This window comes from Chamaea fasciata, unplaced genomic scaffold (assembly GCF_029207755.1).
Source record: "Chamaea fasciata isolate MVZ Bird 193981 ecotype frontalis unplaced genomic scaffold, bChaFas1.0.hap1 SCAF_4, whole genome shotgun sequence".
NCBI classification, from domain to species: domain Eukaryota; kingdom Metazoa; phylum Chordata; class Aves; order Passeriformes; family Sylviidae; genus Chamaea; species Chamaea fasciata.
The window spans coordinates 10,961,952-10,983,681 of record NW_027094089.1 but is presented as its reverse complement, the minus strand read 5'-3'; the positions used below and the strand labels follow the sequence as shown (position 1 = coordinate 10,983,681).

Below are 21,730 nucleotides of genomic sequence, written 5' to 3'. Positions count from 1 at the left end.
CAGTAGTTAGTTAGCTAGTTAGGAAGTAGCTAGCAGAGGAGGAGAAGCTTCACTTCTTTTTCCTCTCCTCTTGTTTTTTTTTTTTTTTTTTTTTTTTTTTTTTTTTTTTTTGTGTGTGTGTGTGTGTGTGTGTGTGTGTTTTTGTGTGGTTTTTAGGGGTTTTTTTGGTTTTTTTTTTTTTTTTTCTTTTTTTTCCCCTCTTTTTTTTCGTCTTCCCTTGGAACTGTTAAAATCTCTCTGGACTGAGGACTCGGGGGAGCACCATGGAGCACCAGTCACCTCTTTGGACTGGCTGGTGATGCTGTGTCTCATGTACCCCAGGATGCAGTCTGCCCTCCTGGCTGGCAGGGTTGACTCAACATGGAGCTTAATGTCAATCAACAGCCCCAGATCCCTTTCTGAAAAAGCTGCTATTCAGTCACTCCTCCCCAGATGTGATCTTGTGCTCTAGGTAAGAATTTGGCATTTGAACCTAAATTTTACCTCATTAACCTTTGTCTAGTGTTTTAGTCCATCTAGAAAAGTCTGCAAGATCACTCTGCAAGAGTCAACAGCACCTCCCAGTTTTGTACCATCAGCAAACCTTCTGATACAAAATGGTGCATTCTCCTACATGCAGGTAAGGAATAAATATTTTGAACAGGACTGACCCTAAAACTGACCCCTGAGGAACACCCCTGGTATGTGGCTGCCAGTAAGACATAGCCCCACTCATCACAATCCTTTCAGCTCTTACATTCAGCCAATTCTTCACCCACACCTTCTCATCCCACAACTGGAAAACTTTTTCCAGAAGGGTGTTGTGAGGGACAGCCTTACTAAAATCCAGAAAAGCCCCATTCACCACCTCCCCTTTACCCCCTTGGAGGATATCATAGATGGATGTCAATTAGGTAAACAGCACCTTTCTGAATCACCTGGTGAACTAACATTGCTTGTTTTTTAAATGTCTTTCAGAAGCACACAGTACAATCTTCTCCAGAAACTGAGGCTAGAGCTATCATATTTGTAGTTTCCTGTGTCTTCCTGCACAACATTCATGTAAATTGAATAATATTGGCTAGTTTCCGGTCAGCAGGGTCCTTCTCAGACTCCCAAGACCTTTGGTAGATTATGCAAAGGGGTCATGGAGTAATGATAATAAAAATAATTCAGTTAATAACAGCAGTTCATATATTCATTATTAATATACCCTGAAATACATAAATTTCACAAAAGACCAGTGTCACAAGCTAAGATTCAGGTGCACTGAAGGCCTAATGAAACACCTGGCTCTAATCAGTGCTTTTTGACTGTATTTGACTGAAAAGCTTACTGAAGTGTTTCCAATTGAAGAATTACCTCATTATTCTGTTTTGCTGTTGTCATATTAAGCATGCACTAACACTGTAGGTCACAAGATGCATTCAATATACACAAAAGTGCTAGAATGATACTGTTACTATCTAACATCTAAACTCATAGTAGATTCTTTGTAACAGTAAATCATTTTAAAAGAATAGTTTAAATCACTACGGACATAAGATGCAAATTTGCACATCTTATTCATTTTTAAGTGAAGAAATTTCATTTATTACTGACCTAGGAGCAAGATGTTACTCAATGCATCTTGCTGTGAAATTAAATAGAACATTAGTAAGCCAGGAGCAGCACTCTACATCAGTTTAATGTGAGCACTGAAAATACTTAAAGTTATATATATTATACCAGGATTTTATATCCTGTCTAAGCCTTAGAGTGTTCATAAGTTTTTCCCTCCCAGTTGAGCCACTTAAATCACAGTTCTTTCAATCTCCTGCCACACTAATGCAACAAAGCCTCCTTTCCTGTGTGGAATCAACTGAAAGGCACTGCTTCAGAACTGTTTCATTTCTAGTCCTAATAAAGAGTGTATTTTTGTTTTGTCAAGGTCTATTGAATTTCATCTTCCTTTTGATGTCTGTATGTTTGCCAAAAATATTTTCAATATTTTAGTATGTGTTCTTCATTTTAGTTTTTGTTTCTTATGTCAAATCCTGAAAACTTAGGAATTACCTTAATAAATACTATTTTAATAAATACTAACCTATCGCCAGGCTAAGCAAGCTGAAGTATTACATAAGCTTTCTCTAATTTCTAAACTACTTTTTCACATACATGTGAAAAGCATTCTTACTGGGCTTTTTCTGTATTTTAAGATTAGCACTCATTACATTAAAATGTATTTAATCTTACTGTCACCTCAGTACACTAGTGTTAAACACATCCTACATTTCAGCAAACATTTCTGTCACCCTAATGGTACACTTGATAAGACATGAATGTTCACAGAAACAGCTAGCCTGGAAAAATGAAGACAAGCCTAATATATGAATATATCCATTTTTCTGGTAATTGGCTTGGTTTTCTTATTCTGTATTAGACATCTCATATGAAGATTTGCTGTGATAACAATTAAATTGAAACTATCAAGTGGCTAATACTGCTGGGTTCCTTACGGATACGATGACAGTGCCAGGGTTTGAGCAACTAATCATCATATCATCTCCTTAAACAGAAAATCCCAAGAATTACATTACTTTTTAAAATCAATATGAAATAATGACATGAAAAAAAAATCCCTAGAATTCTTTTGTCAATTTTGCTTTCGTGTTGTGCAACTTTAACAATTACATTGCTAATTAATATCACAAGAGTTTGTTAAGTGAGTAGACGTACAGATTTATAAAATGCATCCAAATTTGAGGCCACAGATTATACAAATAACAGGAAATATGGCATTTTATTAATTGCATTGAATTTCATTATTCCATTGGCTTCACTTGAGACAGTGAGTTTAAGCCACTGAACAATGAAAACCTGCACAATCTCAACAACTGATAGTGAGCCAAGAGCACTCTACACAAGGCCAAAGGCCTTAAATCCATGCATAATGACTAAACCCAGGAAAAGTGACTGTATTCTAAGAATTATTGGTGTATGAAAAAATATTTTGCACTTTTTCTATTAACTAATTAAAAAACACAAATGGCCCACCATTTTCTAAGTAGATAAAAAGAACCACAAAGCAAATTTGAATGACAGTTTTATTTAAATTGAACTATATTACATCCAGGAAGAAAATAGAAAAAATTAAATTTTATATGTATTAAAAATAGACATGTAGTACTAAAAAGTATCAAAATTATAGCACAGAAGTATACTCCTCCCCCCACACCACTTTCCTTGTTCAGAACAGCTAACAGTTTTATACATAGTAATGCTCCACCATTTCTTGTTAAGATAATTTTTATTATCACATCTGTATGCTGCTTCTATCTGGGTCTTTAAAGAAACAGATCGAATTGGGTCCTTATTGTATATAGCAGGTCATGGCTTTTCAGATATTTCATGTTTTAGTTCTGATCTTACATAACGTAATACTGATTCTACTGGCAGGAGAAATACTACTCCTCTCCCTATTATTTCCTTTTCCATTGTTCTTACTGTCATTTGTTTCTGAGAGATTTCTGATAATGTAAGGATGACCATCTGTGAAAAAGGATTGAATCATCATAGGTATCAATGAGTGGAGGAAAAAAACTATAAAACAAATATGTTTTAAAATTCATCTGCTCAACATGGCTTAATTTGCATTTTACAAGCAATCAGCTCACTGTGGCTATGAAAAATGTCTATAACTCCATACGCAGTCATTATATAGAAGAATGGGAATACCTAAAGGGGGGTGAAGCTAAAATTAGTCACTTAGCTGTTGTCTGGAAGTATTTAACAGGTGTACATTCTTAGCCAAAACTGTCAATGAAGAATTCTTTCAAGCTAAACAGAGCTGCCCTGCTTTTGTCCAGCTTTATTTCAGTTTCTCTTCTTAGATCACAACTGTGAGACATCTTTTTATGAACTATCATCCATAAGTTTATTTTCTTTCTTGGATATACACAAAAAGTACAAATACAATATAGTCTAGCCATATTACTGATCTGAAGCCAATGTTTGTCTCTCAGGAACATCATATTGCCATAAAAACGCATGGCATAATTGATTTTCTACTACTGACAGTATTTCATAAAATAAAATTAATCCTATGCACAAATATGTGAAACTGAACAGGATAACTTAACAGCATTTTATGTAAAACAGAAATTTGGCTGGCTGAAACTCAGTGACATGTGAAATTCACTGAGAACTAGAAGTAAGTAAAATAAACCTTTGCAAACACATGATAGGTTGTAACTGGCAGCAGGAAAACTTTCTCCATGTATGTTGATTAAGCAAATACAACTGAGCAATCAATCATCTTAAAAGAATATGCAGGATAACAAAGAGCTGAATTAAATTTCACTGGTTTTAAAAAAAAAAAAAAAGTAGGGAAAAAGGAAAGGACAGATTTCATAAAAAATCTGATATCTATGAATACCTTCTTATGACATCTTTAAAGATCTCACATCAGCCTATTCTAGATTTTCCTAAGTAGCTAATCTCTGAAAGTTGTGACTACAGGAATTTACAATGATAATTAAGAAATGTAGGACTGCTGTTTCACTCATTTTCTAAACTGACATACCTAGTTTTTGTAAGAAGTTTTCTAATATTGTCCTAGGGTGACTTTATGATGCTTGTATCCCCAACTGTCTGTTTATGCTGGATATTAAGTTCTGCACCTTTATGACTGGTTCTGAGAGCAAAGAGGGGGAGAAGAAGAGCACAGTTTGTTTTCAGAAACTGCACTTGCTCCCCCGCATTCTGCTCCCAGACTGTGTTGTCTGTAGCATGGACATGCAGGAGTGAGTTCTCCTTTGCTTTTTAGCTAGTTTTTTTTTTTGCTAGCTGAGGCAGGGAAGTTCCCCAGACTGTGACTTTTCTCCTTCTTGGAACTGATCAGCCTGCTCTGGACTGAAAACCCAGAAAAACACCAGAGCTCACCTGCGACCCACTAGGGTCCAGGATGTGGCATTTTCCAGCACAAGAGGGACTGATAAGAGACTGAGTGAGCTGAGCTACACCCCATGACAAGGGCTTTCTGAATTTGCCTTCTCTTCAGAACAGTGAGAGGTTTTACCATTTAATATTATTCGTTTTTCATGCTTGTGAATGATTTGTTTGTTAAATAAACAGTTTTTCCCACTTTTCTCGAAGGAAAGCTTTTCCCGAACCAGTAGGGAGAAGGGCCACTTGAATCTACTTTCTAGTGGGACTCTTTTGGAAGTTCCCTCCCAAATTTGCCCTAAACCAGGACTAGCTTCTAATTCATGACTCTAGTAGGTCATTTATAACATAATGGTGTGCAAGAGAAGGGAATATTTTTAAAATTCAAACTAAGGAAAAAAAAGGAACCAAAACATTTCCTGATTGGAAAAAATGTATTTGATAAATTTTGCATATAGAAACGTGAGTGGAAATATTAAAAAAGTATTAAACATAAAAAACACTAGTGAAGCACTTGCCAGAAACTTCTTACAGTACTTATAGCAGCTATTTGATCATTTTCATATATATTAAATTATTACTACATAGCTTTTTGAAAAACTACATAAAAGTCAAAAATAGATACATATTAAATCAGCACACTCAAGTGCATATAGCTAAAAGCTGAACTCAATACCCTTGTATGTTAGATAGACCTTGATAGACCCTTGTATGTTTACTGATTGTTACAAAATTTATTAGGTGCAGTACTTCCTAAACCACTACTATGTAAATGCTTGCAATTAACAGAAGTTAAACACACAGTACACTACTGAACTCAGCTATGGAATATGAGACATATATTTCACTATTCTTTCGTATGGTTTTCTGGCTCCTAGTTAAATGTCATCACCTCATCTTTATGAAGATCAGTAAGTTATTAAGTATTTAAAACTGTACTACATGGAAGGTTAATATTTATTTTCCAAAAATAATATTTGCATACCAAAAGAAAATATTTCAAAATAGTTTAGAACATTACAGATAAATATTTCTAATTCTGTACTATTTCATAAGCCATTCTAAGAAATCTGCATGCCATTCTGCAACTGTTTGTAAGGGTTTCTTTAAGCTGAAGTTGTATTGGCTACCTCTCCTTTTGCTTCACTGTTTCACAAAATCCTATTGTGTGATTTTCAAGCAGCTGTGTTTCATTTCTTAATCCTCCCTGCACAACTACCCAGGAGAGGCTTTACAGCATAAATTGTAAAGTAGCATTTTCTCAGCAGGAACAACAGTGTTCCTCTTCAAAAAGAGGCTTAATAAAAATAGGACTGTAATGGACATGCCAGCTCTCATCACAAGTTGCTACACACAGCATGACCACAGAAAGTTTATGAAGTTTTGGGAAATAATACTCCTTTGGCTCTTCGAAAGTTTTATCATACAATATATGATTGAGATTAATGTCTTTCCAGTGTATTTACCTCACACATAGGTATTTACTTAGTTCCATTATTTCTCTTCATTCCACTTTCAAAAGTCTGTCCTACTAGCAACCACCTGGCTAATCACTGTGACTAAACAGCAAAGAGTTCCAGATAAACACTGGTGTACATGCTTATACAGTTCCAGCTGGAACACAGCAGATTTCTCCTACTGTGCAGCTAATATCCAGAATATGTACAGTCCTTCCTCCCATTTGTCTAGAAATGAGAGATATTCCACTGCACATTTTCCAACACTACAGCTGTGTCACTCCATTTGTCTAATTTCAATGCCCTCTAAGATAGCTGTCCCAGATGACGGATTACTTCAAAATAATGTACTACCAAGTAAAGTGAAAATACAAAAATGAGCTTCTATTATTGAATCTATTGCTAGCAGCAGAAACAAAAAGTGTAATACCTTGGATTTATCATCTCTGATTTGGAATCGTTTTGGGGTCTTTTTCGTTTGGTTGGTTGCTTTTGTCTAGTTTTGGTGTTGCTCTTTTTGTTTTAATGTGGAAATGTTGTGCACTTCTAAGAGTCTCATAAAAATCTCTCACAATTACCTCAATATCTGTGTGTATAAATGGACACGGAAACACTGTACAGTAAATACTTCTTTTTCTTTTTAGATTTCATTTTATGCAGCAGTGAATGCTTGATATTGGATTGATCAGTTTCTAATAATATGAAAAGGAATTACCACCCTAGGCACTTCCCACAGAAATTTTACTTCTTTGGGGCTTACATACTGCCTGTATGCAATGATATACTGATGCTGTATGTCAGTAGTTTAGTAACACAGAGTATCAACATAACCAACAAGAAAAAGAGAAAATTATGGGTCAAGACAAACTGCCTGCTGCATGAATGCCCTGTTGTAGTCTCTCCCTTTACTTTCCAGACAACAAGAAAAGAAGAGCAAACAGGAGCAACATTACAGTGTATGTATTGTGCTCTACATCCTTACTTAAAGCCTGCACACTTCTGTGCTTTACTCATATACCTCAGAAGCAGTTGAAGCTAAGGCTTCTTGATGCTCTCACCATCCTGACAAAACCTTTCAAAGGAATAACAGTATTTTTTTAAAAAAAGTGGTAAGTAGGATTCCTGAAAATTAAATGCATAGAATTGTTGCTGGTTTCTTTACTAGAAGGAAGCACCTATTTCCTCCTTCCTGAACAAAATTTATGAACTTGTATATGACACTAGAACCCTTGTCCTACAGCTAGGGAAAATGTTTGATACCCACCATTTGCAAGACCTAAAAACAGATTTAGGTGGCTTTAACACGAAAGGACTGGATGGCAAAAAGGAAAGCTATTTCATCTCAAATGTCTGGGGAGTACAGGAAGATCCTACACTTTATTGCTTTTTATTGCTTTTTATTGATATGGATCACAGAACAGGTGGCATTGAAAGGGAACACAGTGGGATCATCTGGTCAAACCTCCCTGCTCAAGCAGGGTCATCCCACAGCACATGGCACAGGAATGCATCCAGACAGTTCTTGAATAACCCTTGTGAGGGGACTCCACAGTCTCTCTGGGCAATCTATTGCAGTGCACAGTTACCTCCACACTAAAGCAGTTCTTCATATTCAGATGGAACTTGTGCATCAGTTTTTCTTCCTGCTGCCTCTTGTCCTTTTGCTTGGCACCACTGAGAAGAGCTTGGCTCATCCTCTCTGCCCTTTCCTTTCAGTTACTTATAGACACTGATAAGACCCCCTCTCAGTCATCTCTTCTCCAGGCTAAACATGACCATTTCCCTTTCCTCACAAAAGAGATGCGTAAGTCCCCTCATCACCTTTGTAGACCTTTGCTGGACTTGCTCCAGCAGCTCCTTGTCTCTCCTTCCGAGGAGCCCAGAACTGGACACAGAACTCTAGATATGGCCGCACCAGAGCTGAGTAGAGGGGGAGGATCACCTGCCTCAACCTGCTGGCAATGCTCTCCCTAAGGAACTCCAGGACACCATTGACACAGTCGGCTAGAAAGGCATGCGTATTAAGCACTGATAAATAAAAGAATCAAAGCACTCTTCCACTCTTACAGTTCTCAGCACAAACTTTCAGAACAAAGAGCTCCAAAATAAACAGCATGGACTCCTCCTGTCTGCCTGTCTCCAACATGGAACTTCCAGACTTCTCTTTTCAAGCCTTGTTTCCCTTCAAATTCAATGTTTTCATATGGGTGAATCTGTCCTGGAAAGCAGCCAACTTCTTTATATACAGAAAACCAAAAGCAGTTTCCAATTATCTCAGACATTCATTCTTGGCCCAGGCTCTCACAATATTCAGCCTAAGTGCAAGTGTAGATTGGAATGTTTCCTGATTTACTCCAGTAACAGAAAAAAGGATACAATATTTTGTCTCTGGTAAGGCCTTGAAATGTTATTATCTGTAGATGCCTTTTCTGCCCTTTTTCCTTCTCACACTGTAAACTTCTAACACCTAGAAGCTAAAAATTTATTGACATTCCTAGCTCTTTGAGGCCCAATACTAAGAATTGGTCAGAGTATAGGAACCTAACAAAGCATGGTAGCATCTGTAATACATGGAACTAGTTACTCTCCACGGCCACAGACATAACAACTGAAAAATTTAGCTGTAAAGACATGGACATATCAGCAAAACTGTTGCTGCTCTGTGCTGTGGAAATTATTTTTAGCACTCAAGCTGGGATTTGTGAAACAAACAATCTAACAAAATGAATGTAGGTAGACACTTCTGCTTCTGCAGTAACCCTGATTTCCCTGACATTCCATATTAGGATTGCAATATTTGTGGGTTGAATTGTGAGTAAAATCTGACTTCCACCTCTGGGTGACATCTTCCAAGAGGCACAAATGCCAAGCTATGTCTGTGACAGAACCATTGCAGAACAATTAGAAAAACATATGAAAGTTATATAGGTATCTTTTCCAATCCAGAGTCACATACATACTACAGGGATGAGTAAAGCATAAGCAACCACAGATCCAACTCACTCAACTCTGTTTCGTTTATTAAATCTAGTTGATTCCTGATCACATCTGTAATATTTATTCTTACATTATAGGAATATAAAATTTATAAAATATATTCCTACATTATAAAATATATTCCTATATATATTTATTATATATTTATAATATTTATTCCTACAGCAGCTACGTGAGGCAGAGGCACTCTTTCCCAAAAAGGCATCATCAACGGAGTGTTTTTCCACAATGCTACTGTTTCAGACTGTACAAAGATTTATGTAAGTTTGCAAAGTAGAGGCTTTGCAGTAATAGAATTATCTTCCAGGCTAATGCCCTTAGCACTGAATAATGCTGTGTCTTGGGAAGTAATACAGTAAACCATTTTACTTTTAGCAATTTAAAATTTTAACCCCACGAAAACTTCCTAATAATGCCCTGTTTCTCTGCAGGCTCCTTGCTTTCTCTGACATTACCCCTTTATCTAAATCCACAGTCCCAGTATGCTCATGAGTTCTTGTATGTTCCCAGTTTCAGATTAAATCCATAAATCTACTCCTGGGGCAAATATATTTCAGAAGTTGCAAAAGCCATATGTATTGTGGTTGGACACAATGCTCAATCTTTGTATTTCAGTGGTTTTAATGAAAAAAAAATTAAAATTGAGATTCATTTTAATTTTAACTTCATAACCAATAGTAGTTTGTTCATTAGCCATTTGCATATGCACATCATTATGTACTGCTTTTTAAACAGGAGGCAATACTAGTGTTACCTGAAGTAGGCACTGAGCCACTAATACTGCTCCTACTATCAAGCAAAAAAAAAAATGGCAGCAAAGCTACATGTGCCTTTAAAAAATCGATTAATAATCAATAGGACTAGTAAAGAAACAGACCACATTGTACAGTCAGTCAGTTTTGACACTCAGACACCCCCTCTATCTTTTGCAACTGCTGTGCTTCTTGGTTGAGAGATATGAGGGCTGTTACTTCTCTGCAAAAGCCAAAATGAGAACTTTGGTTTAGAGCACTCTCTTTCAAAACACATGCATTCAGATTTCATGACCAGTAATTCTGTAGATATATCTTAAGAAACTACAAAGACAAAGAATACTATTTCCACCTGAGTTTTCACTTTTTTTTGCTTTTCCTTGCTCCTCCTTGCAAAACTTTTAATGGAATATAAAATGTAATTTTATGTTAATTTTCAACAATGTGGAAGCTGCACATAAAAAGTGCTCCTATGAGTTGATAAAAGCAAAACTTTATCTTAGGAAGCAAAGAACAGGTGCTGTTAAGACATCAGTCTATCAATCTTTCTGTTATCATTGGCTAGACTGGGAAGAATTTTTAAAAGATAATATAATGAACAATCATGGCATTAAAAGTAAGAATTTTAAATACTGGAAAGGTCTGCTTACATCAGACTTCCTCTAAGAAAAAGATATGTATCTGTATGTCCTTAGGGTTATTATTTGATGAATATGCACATGGTGTTGCTAATTGCCTCCAAGGTCAATGTCAGGACTGCCTGCAATGATTAAAATAGCTAATAAAATTATAGATTTTTTTTGTCTAGTAAAAATCCGACTTCAGAGAATAAGAGAAAAAAAGAAATCTTCTTGTCACCCTATATTGCCTGGGCTAGAGGATCATGAAAAAAATATATTGCAATTACACATTCCACAAATTTTCCCCTAAATTCTGTAATGCTGTTTAATCACCTGCAATTCCTACAAACAGGCACCTAGAAATTCTGAAAACCTTGTAATGCCATGTAACATAAAAATACAAGACAGTAATCTTCAGTCATAAAGTCAGCCCTGCAAACTGAAGAGTATGGTATTTCATGAAGTGTCACCAAATCCAGTGTTTATTCATTTCCAGGTGACAAAACAAAATATTTAAATCATTTGACTACTCGTATTTTCTCCCCTGCGTATTATCTAGACAGTAGGCTTGGCAGTACATTAATATCCTCACCCCTGACAGAGTTGAAAAAATTTTTCCATAACCGTTTTCAAAAATTTCTTATTGAAATAATAACGTTCAGGTGACATATATTTGAAGTGGAAGAAGCTTTTTCACCTTTTTTATGATTGTTTCTTGCAGGGAAAATCTGGCAGCAGCTTAATCTCATCTAAAAACTGTTCATGCAACTTTTCAAGGTCACTATCAATTGAACAAATTTCTGTGTAAATGCTGATTGAACACAGCTAAGGTACCCAGGGCAGCACTAAAATGTGAATCAAATGCACTCACAAAGCAGTTGTCTTGAGCAGTAATTGATATAATAACCTGTTGTGTGTGGCACTCCTGTTTCACTTATTTCTTCTTTTCTTCACTCTTATCTGTCATACACTACATACTCACATTACCATTTTATGGTCAAAAGACACAAACAAAGTAGTCAAGTATTACGTTAAAAAGTTTATAATGAACAGCACGGGGACTACTGTAAGGTCCATCTGTAAAGAACCAAATTTAACTTTGCCAGAGAGAATTTTCTGTAATACAACAATGTAGTATTTTGAGTTCCATGAAATGACTTAGTTTTGTTTAGGAAGAACTTACCACGTAAAACAGTGAGTCTGGTGGACACACTTATTTCGCCAACGCTGTTGGAAGCCACACATTCATAAATAGCTTCATCTCGTGGTGTGCGCAGTGGCTGTATTCTGAGAACTGATCCAGATCCATCATCAAACTCTATTACCTATAAAAGGAAACAAAAGCTGTCACAGATGTTGTTACAAATACCTATCCCTCAGCTGATCTGTTCATGAACAGCGGCCTGTTGGTATTCAAGTCACCAAAGACAGGTTCGTTTTTCAAATTTATGTACCAGGACAAATTCCAATCATATGGGAAAATGTTTAAGTGGTAATACTTGGAACATATCTTGCTGTTCCGTGAGTTCTCAGTGGCCACTTTAATATAGCTTCAAGAACTACAGGACAGACAAACAAACAAACAAACAAACAAAACAAAACAAACTAACAAACCTAACCCAGCAAACAAGGGCTGTAAGAAAAAAGTCTGTGGCTGAACGCTTTCTTATTCTTAAGTTCACTACCAATACATCTCAATTCTCTTAGCTGAAGTACTCTACCTTCGAATGACAGTTATATTAATTTTAATTGCTGCCAGCTATATTCCCTCTCTACTCAGAGAGTGCAGCGCACACACTCATTTGGCTCCAAACTTAAAAAACTGTCTGCAATTTCTGAACCAAAAAGGATGACTCAGTTTAGCTCTGTATTTAACCCACAAAATACGTAAATTTATCCAACAAAGTGATCATCTAGGAGACTAAATAATAAGGCTAAACTTCCAAGATCTAGCTTTAATATGGCAATATTCACACAAGAAGTAGTAACATTTATATGAGAAAATACACTGAACAGATCTTATTTCCTTCTTGATCTGCAGTCAGAATCACATCAAATATTCGTGAATACTGCAATGCTTTGTAAGTCCTGGAAAAACCTTAGAAATTAAGCAATAGCAATAATCTACATAATCTTTTTTTAAAAAGGAATTTGAAAAATCACTGAGAGGTATCAGTACTACCATCAGGTAAATGGCGCTTCTAAACAAAGGACAGTCAAGATTTTTTTTCTCTAAAAAATTATTAATATCTGTCTATATATACACACAAAATATATCTGCACATCTGTTTGTGTCTTTCTATCTCATTTTCACACAAGCAACCTAAGAGAGCTCTATACATGAGTACAATATGAGAGCTACGAAGTCCAGGGTTAGAAATTATGGTAAATATGCCGTGCATCTCACTATTTTCCTTGTAGCAATTGCTCAGTTTCTGCTTAGTGTTGGGAGAGGTGAAAGTAAGATAAAAACCCTGGGGTTTTTTGATACTGAATTTGATTGATAGCCCACAGGATGTACTACTTTTTCTTGCTGCTTCGGTAAAACCATTGCCTTAAACAAATCTAGACAAGACAAAATAGCTGCCTGATGCTAGCACAATTCAAGGAATAACTAGAATTCTTGATAAATGGACATTTTTGAAGGAGAGAAAAACTTCAGAGTCTTTAAGCAGCCAAACTAACAATTTGTAGATAAAAAAATGCAAGCACAGAATCCGAATACTCACGGACGTACTTAAATAAGAGCAATTGCTATTGTTTAAACCTGAATGCTGAATAAACATATCTGAACGGACACTGAAAACAGCAGACTGAATTGGGCAAATACTGCAGAAATTAAGTTTCAAGTCTGGTGTCTCAAAAATATGTATCATAAAAGGGATCTATTTTTCATGTGATGAGCTCTCCCCTTTCCTGCATACCACAGCTAGTAAATTCCTAACTCTTCCCCATCTACTGAATGAGATTTTATTTCTTTTATGACAGAGATTTTCTAATAAAAGCAGTTTTGCACACAGGGTAGAACAATGTAATTTTTAATTTTTATTTTTCCCTTTTCTGTTCCTTTTAAAGTTCCTCTGAGAAGGACTTCTCAGCAACTTAAATCAGATTTTTGAAATTCCTATTATTTGAATTAATTTGAAGGAAGAGGAGAAAAAAAGGATCCTCCTTCAGAGTCTACATCTGCAATATAAATAAAAGCTGAAAGAATTATAGGGAAGACCCTCAAGGTCTTACTGTATGTTTTAATTTCAGAAGCAATGCCTAGCTTTCACTGCTATTCTGAATAAGTTCGGAGAATTAGCTGTTGAGCAAGAAATTTTGATGACAATAATCTCCAAATATATAAACAGTCAAGAGAGAGGAAAAAAACCAACTGCTACATACATCAAATTCCAGCAAAAAGAGTTCTGGTTTCACATGGGGGACAAACAATCATGACAAGTTTCCTGAAACCCTGTAGGAGACTGTCCAAGTTTATTAAATTATAAAGAAGTAACCCCCAGCATCCCTGGGAAAGCATGTGGATAAGACGGCCCACTAGAGTCCTTTCCAGCTGTATTTACTATATGAAGACAGGTGTCCAGGTAAAACATTTTGGTGTCTTTCATCATTAAGTAACTCAGAGAAATATCGAAAATATTAATTTGAAAGAAGAAGAAAAGAAACCAAACTAAATACTCTCTTATTGGTTCAGCTGAAAATCTCAGCTATTTCTTGTTTCCCAAATGTTCCACATGTCTTTTTTGAATCTCATTTCTACTGTTGTTTTTTTCTTATTTAGTAATACAATGGTATGAATTAATGGCCTTACTTTGAACAGGAAGAAAAGCTACTTAAAATAATGATTTAGTACTCACACTTTGTAACTGCTCTGCTTAGTGGACATGATAAAACTTATAAAACACTAGGCAAGTGTTATCTATTTCTCTGAAATACATTCCATCTTCCTTGGCTATACCATTTGTTCAACAGTCCACTATAGGCATTTTTAAAACATTTTAAGGTGTTTTTTATAATTACATCCAAGTAATTTTTATGGAAATACGACAAGTTTATTTTTGCTTATACTCCCTAAAAACAGGTTCACAGGTATCTAGAAAGTAATATATTAAGGAAATAAACCATGACATATTGCAGAATAACACACAATAAACATACACATGCACTATCTTTCTCTGTTTAGAATTCACTTTGAGTGAAAGGTCTGTGAACAGAAGAGGATAAATTTCGTAGAATTTATGATAAAAACTTCCATGTAAATCCCTCTAGCCAATTACAGCTCAGCATATACTCTGCAAAGTGCAAACAGTTTTTGGCACTAGGAGGTAACATTTAAATTAATGATTTTGTTTTTCACGTTGTAGTAAATAAACAAGCCAGAAATTAAAATGGTTAATGAGCAAATGTCTTTAGATATTTATTGAACCAAAAATCAAGAAAATAAATTTGGTTTATAGAAGTAACACAGTTCTTCTAAAAAAATCTAACCTGAAAGCCAGGACTAGCAATCTTCACAAATGCTAATACAAATTAATATAGAGGACTTTAATATTCAGTCGGTTGTTAATAACTATATGTTAGATCATTTGCTCATAAAATGCATGTCACAACTGTTTCATATACAAATCATTAATCTTTGAACAGTTGTTTCTGAGAAAACATTGAAAACATTTAAGAGACAATTATACAATCTTAGTGCCAGTTTTGGTATCTCTTCTAAAAGCTTTCCCCATTTTCTGAGTTTTTTCTTCATGTTAAAGGTCAATCCATATCTGACACTAATTAGTTTTGCCACTACAAGAGGGAATAACACTTGTTTTCTTATTTCCCCCAAATAACCAGAATCCTTTCAACAGATTATTTTCAGTTTCCTTTAACTGGGGGTTGTGGAGTGAAACATTTTTCTCCAAACCTTTTCCTAATTTATTAAGAAAATAATCATAAGCAAGCAAGTAAGCTTTACTTTTCCTCTTCAGCAGCAGGAACTACTGTGACCCTTTCATCTCTTTCCTCAGCAGGGGTAAGGAATTGTGGCTGCAGAAGCAGCCAAAGACTAGACCTGCTCAATGCACCTTGCCACAAAAGGAGGTGGTTTGCTCTTTGGAGACAGCAGTCACTCAACTAATGTCCCCACCAGCTCCTTCATGAGACAGCAAACTGAACACAGGCACAACAGAGCTCCCCAGTTCAACCATGCTAGCTTAGAAAACAGCAGTTTTCTGTTTAATGGTTCTATTCAGTTTTGACCAGTTTTCAAAATTAAAAACTTCACAAGGCTATTCCCACCAAATTATCCCTGATAGTCAATTCTACTTTGCTAAATCACTGTTAATAAAGCACACATAGTGTACTTTATTAAAAACAAGGTTGGAATAAATTTTTTTTTTCAGAGGAACAGAACAATGGACCTAATACCTCAAATCTCTGATTGCTGACTTTCTTTCCTTTTTTGTTCCAGACAATTTTAGGTCTTGGATCTCCTGTGGCTTGACAGATGAATGAGGCAACTCCTCCTGAAACTCCCGTCTGGTCAACGGGAGTTCTTGTAAACTTTGGTGGTACTGAAACAAACAAAAAAAAATAACCAAATTAATCCAAGCACTAAACATAATTTTTTAAAAAGTCACATCAAGATTTCAAATTTTAAAAAGAAGGAAATGCTTTGTTTCTCCAGTGATATTATTCACCTGCAAGAGAAAGCATTATTAAAAAAACCCTAAAAGGTCAGCCTGCAAGAGAAAGCATTATTAAAAAAAACCTAAAAGGTCAGGAAAGTACTCAGGAAAGTACTTATAGATTTTACTAGTGAAATTTATATTAAAACCTAAACCTGACGGCATCAGAATAGTAAGATCACACATTATATTTTATCACCATTATAAATAAAAAATCCTATTTGACTTCTGTTGCAAAATGAGCTCATCAATCAACTGGAATAATACCATGATACACTACTTGATGCTATGATCAAAGGGTGTCATGAAAACAGGATGCTCACCTTTGAGACATTAAAACCAGTGACATTTAGGAGAAAGCATTTGTAATTTTGCATGGTGGAGGCAAATTACTATGTATTAAGAGTCCATGCAAAAAGGACTGTAACAGAAGAGAGATTTATGCTTGAGTACAGGTTTGTGTATAGCACCTCTTCACTTCCAAATTCTACTATGTCAGAAAGGAGAACTAAAAAAAGATCCAACTACTGCAATAACAAGAGAGGCAGAGAAAAGGATAAAAAGTTTTTAAAGTATGGAATGGCATTTTAATTCATTATTCTTTTTCCCTTTATTTGTGTTACAACAAATTGAAATTATTATTTCATTTGTGGTGAGACAAAATTTTCAAATTTAGAGCAACAAAATACATGATTTCAAAATATAAAATATCAAAATTTGTACGATTACACCTAAATAGAGTACAAAAATACTGAAAAAAATCCTGTAAATCTTTACATAATTATCTTTCTTAGCAAAAGAATTTCTAAAGATACAACACACCTTCAGATAATGACTTAAATGATATCATGTGAGAACTTAGGGACAGTAAGTGGTAAAAAAACCCAGATCTTTGTTATGAAGCCATCCTCCACAGTAGTTGCTTTATACCATCTGTTGCAATTCATTTTTGTTCTCATCTTCATGTATCAGCAGTCAGCTCCTTTATGCTTCCTACCTCTTCCTTTTTTTTTTTACTTTCCTCTCTTACTTCTGATGGGAAGTACCTGTACTGTACTAGTTTTCATTTCTACATTGCTGTTCTTTAGTTCTGATGTCTAACCCCTCATTCTGCAAACTGTTCTTTCCACAGGCACCATTTCCTGCCAGGATGTTTTATTTGAATGTAGGAAATCCAGCAAACTACTGTCATGCATATATGCAACACTGGGAGGAATCCTGAAATAGTTTAAAATTCCAAGATGATGTTTTACAAAATGTAATTAGGTGAAATTTTTACTCCTCTCCTAATGTAAAAAGGGGCATTTTTAAAGAAATATAATGCTCCTGGAAATCTGCATGCTCTTTCTTTAGTTGAAATTTCAAGAAAATGAGTTAGTTTTTATCATTTCAGAATTCTCAAGGGTGCTAGAAGTATCCACTCTGCTAATTTTCCTGGTGAAAATGTACCTAAATCCAAATGCAAGAGCACATCTTAGAAAAACAGTGTACCACTACTGCCATGGGGAAATCATGAAATAACTTCTCTGATGTCAAAAATTGCAAAAACCATAGAAAATAAAACACACTTTAAGTGAAAAAAACCTAGAAATCCTTCCCAAAGCCACAGGCTTTATGTCTGGGCCAAAAAAGACAAAAATGTATTCTGATGAAGAGCATCAGGGTTTCAACAATACTGCTCTCTTTGAACCCTTCCTATGTATGTTTTAACTCAGCACTGTGATACCTAAAGAGACTTGACTGAATCTGATGTACTGACATTCTGTGCAAAAGCTGTGATTGTGGGCTACCAAGTGAAAAATGACACGCTGCCGTTCTCTTTATTTTTTTTTGACATTTTGTGAATTCACTATTAGAACTCAAGCCTTCAAGAAAGAGGGACACTTCATGAGGAAGTCCAACGGCACACAGTGACTATATATAGTAGCTCACAGGCAGCAAATAGCAACCGTAGCAATAAATTAAGTTAAAAATCTTTCACCAAACTTAACTGCCATAAGGGGTTCAACCAGTCTTCCAGCAATTTCTTCATGTAGAACTGTCCAAAATATGGTAAAGGACTACAGGACTACAGCTGCCAAGACTCCTTACAAAAATTACATACTAGTTTCTGCACAGCTTTATTATCTACGTAGTAGAGTTGCAGAAATACAGCTGAATACTTAACGTGGCTCCAGCTACATGAACAGCATTTTTGCCATCCTATGTGAATCTTTGCTGGATCAACAATTAGTAAAGCTGTTGTTTGTTAACCACACAGCATTAGAGACATAGTATCAGACACAGAAACCAAGGGCACTTGTACATGATGATGTAATTTTCATCTTGTGGATTATTTTTCACAGAAAACAAGGTTTTAAGGTTGCGCATAAAATACACTTTCTTGTATGATGTGACTAATATTACCTCCATCAGTAAAAAAAGCTTCACATTCCAGTATAGAAAGGAATTGGGGTGATTTCTGTCTATCACTTAGACCATAACCTAGCTGAAAAAAATAAGGTATGTATCCGGTCAAAGCTTCTTTTTACATAAGTAATTCCTACAAAAAACATTGCCACAACTGTCTTCCAATATGTGATACTGGAAGTCAGCCAGTTATCTTTCAGGTATCATATGATATCAAAGACAAATTATTTTTATAACTTAAAATAAATTTATAGAATTATCTGCCATGGAGACAGGTAAGTATTATGGAATCCCTCTTTTTATTACTCAATCAACACGTTGATCTTGTTACATATAAAGCAACCACTATCAGTGTAAGGGTATTTGAAATCATAACCTAGCAGAAGCACAAATGAATAGTATTTGTTGCCTTTATCTTTACAAAGGTTGTTAATTAAGGTTTGACACTAATTATCTCCACAATTAATGTTGTCAGTTTCTTGACACTGATTTTGACCTAAGCTGCTAGGCACTCTGATAGCAAACAATTAAGCTGCACACACAGTTGTGCTTATTAACATGAGGGCAATTTTGACTGAGAACTGACAACTATTTTTGATCTTGCTTAACAGCAGCAGTGCATAGTTCAAGAAGAACTCTCCACATCACAGTTCATTAAGCACAGCAACAATCTATATGGGAACCTTCCACTGCAATTAAATCTGCCAAAAAAAAGCTGTAATATGTTACCAGCTATGGTACCAGAGTCTTTTAGCACTTTTGGAACTCTCCTTGGTAACATCAATAAATGCAGTTAAAATAACAGAACTGTAATTAAAATAAAATGAGTGAAATTCACTCAAAATCAGCATCTTGTATTTCTGCACCTAAATTCTCTTGAGGGCATCACAAAAATTGCTGTAGTATTATCTTTTAAGTGCAATAACACCAAAGTTTTGCTTGCTTATATAACAGTGCCTACTCAGATACTCATACTAATAGTGAATTTTTATACCTTGTCGAGGTATTAAAAAAAAAAAAATCAGAGTGGGAGATATCCATAACTTGGACTCCTGAAGAGTACCATAAACTTTGTCATTCAAGACCTGAGGGCTCCCACCACCTGAGACTTGGTATGCACTTCTTGCTGGGACTCTTGAGAAGCCAAAGTGACCACTATTAAACTGCTGCAAATCACACTCTTAATATACAGCAGAAAATAGAATTTATTGCTTGCTCACCTTAAATACACTGAGCTTGCATTTATTTGTTTTAAAGAGTTTAACCCCACTGAAATTAGGCTGCTGCTTTAACAAAGTCACGCTGACCCCTCAGGGGGCACAGAAACTTCTGACACAGAGATAGTTTACCACTATCCAGATAAAAGTGAAGGTTTTTTTGCATATTATGGGTCTATAAAATATATTTTTAATGTGACACTAAAATAACTCATTTTGATTGGAACATTTGAATATCCTGGCACGAGCATAAGACATTTCTTTCTTTCCTTCTGAGTCTCCACATCATCTTTCTAAAGTTTAAGCAGAACTCTGAAATAGTGAATGGAATTAATTAATTCACATTTCATCATGTTATAGAATTATCTGTTCTAAAGTCGCTGTTCTATTATCTGTGCTGAGCTTTAAGGATATGTTATACTTTTTGTCTTCACTCAAAATGTCTGTCAAAATACTTCTCAAATTACTACTTCAGCCGCCTTCTTTCCACAGCGACTGCAAACTATTCTTAAGTAGAGACATTTTTACGTACATAGTCCTCTAATGAAAAGGTGAATACAAGGATAAGACTTCACCTTCTTTAAAGTGAGAGCTAATAGAGAGTCTGCCAGCTCAGCATGTGAACTTACCATAGACAAGATACATAAAGGATGTTATACACCCTAATACACTTGTTTCTAGATTCTCTGTTTAGGGTGTATGAAAGTTCCTAGTATAAAATAATTCAATTTAGGACTACACTTCATCATATGCCTGAAATATGAAAAAGTTTACCAGCTCAGAATAAAAATTGCCAAAAATCATATCTTATTGTATCCTTCATAAGCATATACAACAAGGTTGAATAAAGACATCTGAAAAAATTAAAAATGCAAAGACACCTATTCAAGTGCCTCATTTGCTTATAAATTCACACATATTTAAGGAGACTCCTTAAAAATTACAGCAATTTTTTCAGTTATAAAGACTCATTTTGTACCAACAGAAGTTGGAAGATGACAATCACAACTGCTCATATGAAATATATTCAGCTCAGACTCAGAAACATAGGTTGAGAGCAGAGTAAACAATGTGGCCTGCCACAAATACAATCATAAGAATAATTTTCACTTAGCATAGTTTTACTGGTCTAGCTGCATAAATTTTCCAGGGGTATGCAACTGGACTCACTCCAAGTGAAAAATTCTGTACTGATTCTTCCCATGTCAAATTACACACTAGAAATTTCTGACACAGTAAAAAAAAAAACAAACACCAGAATTTAAAAATAACTACAAAACAAAACAAACCACTCGCCCCCCCAAAAAAACCAAACAAAACAAAACCCCAACCAAGCAAACGCCCTTCCACAAACCAAACCAAACCAAACCAAACCAAACCAAACCAAACCAAACCAAACCAAACCAAACCAAACCAAACCAACACCTTTATTTACCCCATTTCCCATTTTGCAACATTCACTGTATTCCACAGACTTATGAGGAAATGCTATATATTCTAAATAAAAAGGCCATAGACTGGTTCATATTTAGTAACGGTGAAGGTGTGAAGACTCCTGTCCAGGTAAAAATGAACAATTAGGCAAATGTTGCATGTAATCACAGCCTGATAGTGTACTGATGCATTACAAATCACATGATTTATTATTATTATCTCAATTCCTCCAGTGTTTAATATATTAAAACACGATAT

General features: G+C 35.4%; 1 protein-coding gene across 1 annotated transcript in view; it reads right to left on the bottom strand.

The window, feature by feature from the left end:
• The window catches only part of PTPRD (protein tyrosine phosphatase receptor type D), a 317,656-nt gene that overhangs the window by 221,607 nt on the left and 74,319 nt on the right, over positions 1 to 21,730 (bottom strand). The window contains exons 3-4 of the mRNA XM_066180841.1: positions 16,153 to 16,298; positions 11,915 to 12,056 (exon numbers count right to left, since the gene is read on the bottom strand). Of these exons, the coding sequence (XP_066036938.1) occupies positions 11,915 to 12,056; positions 16,153 to 16,298 (288 nt within the window). The remainder of the gene's footprint in view (positions 1 to 11,914; positions 12,057 to 16,152; positions 16,299 to 21,730) is intronic.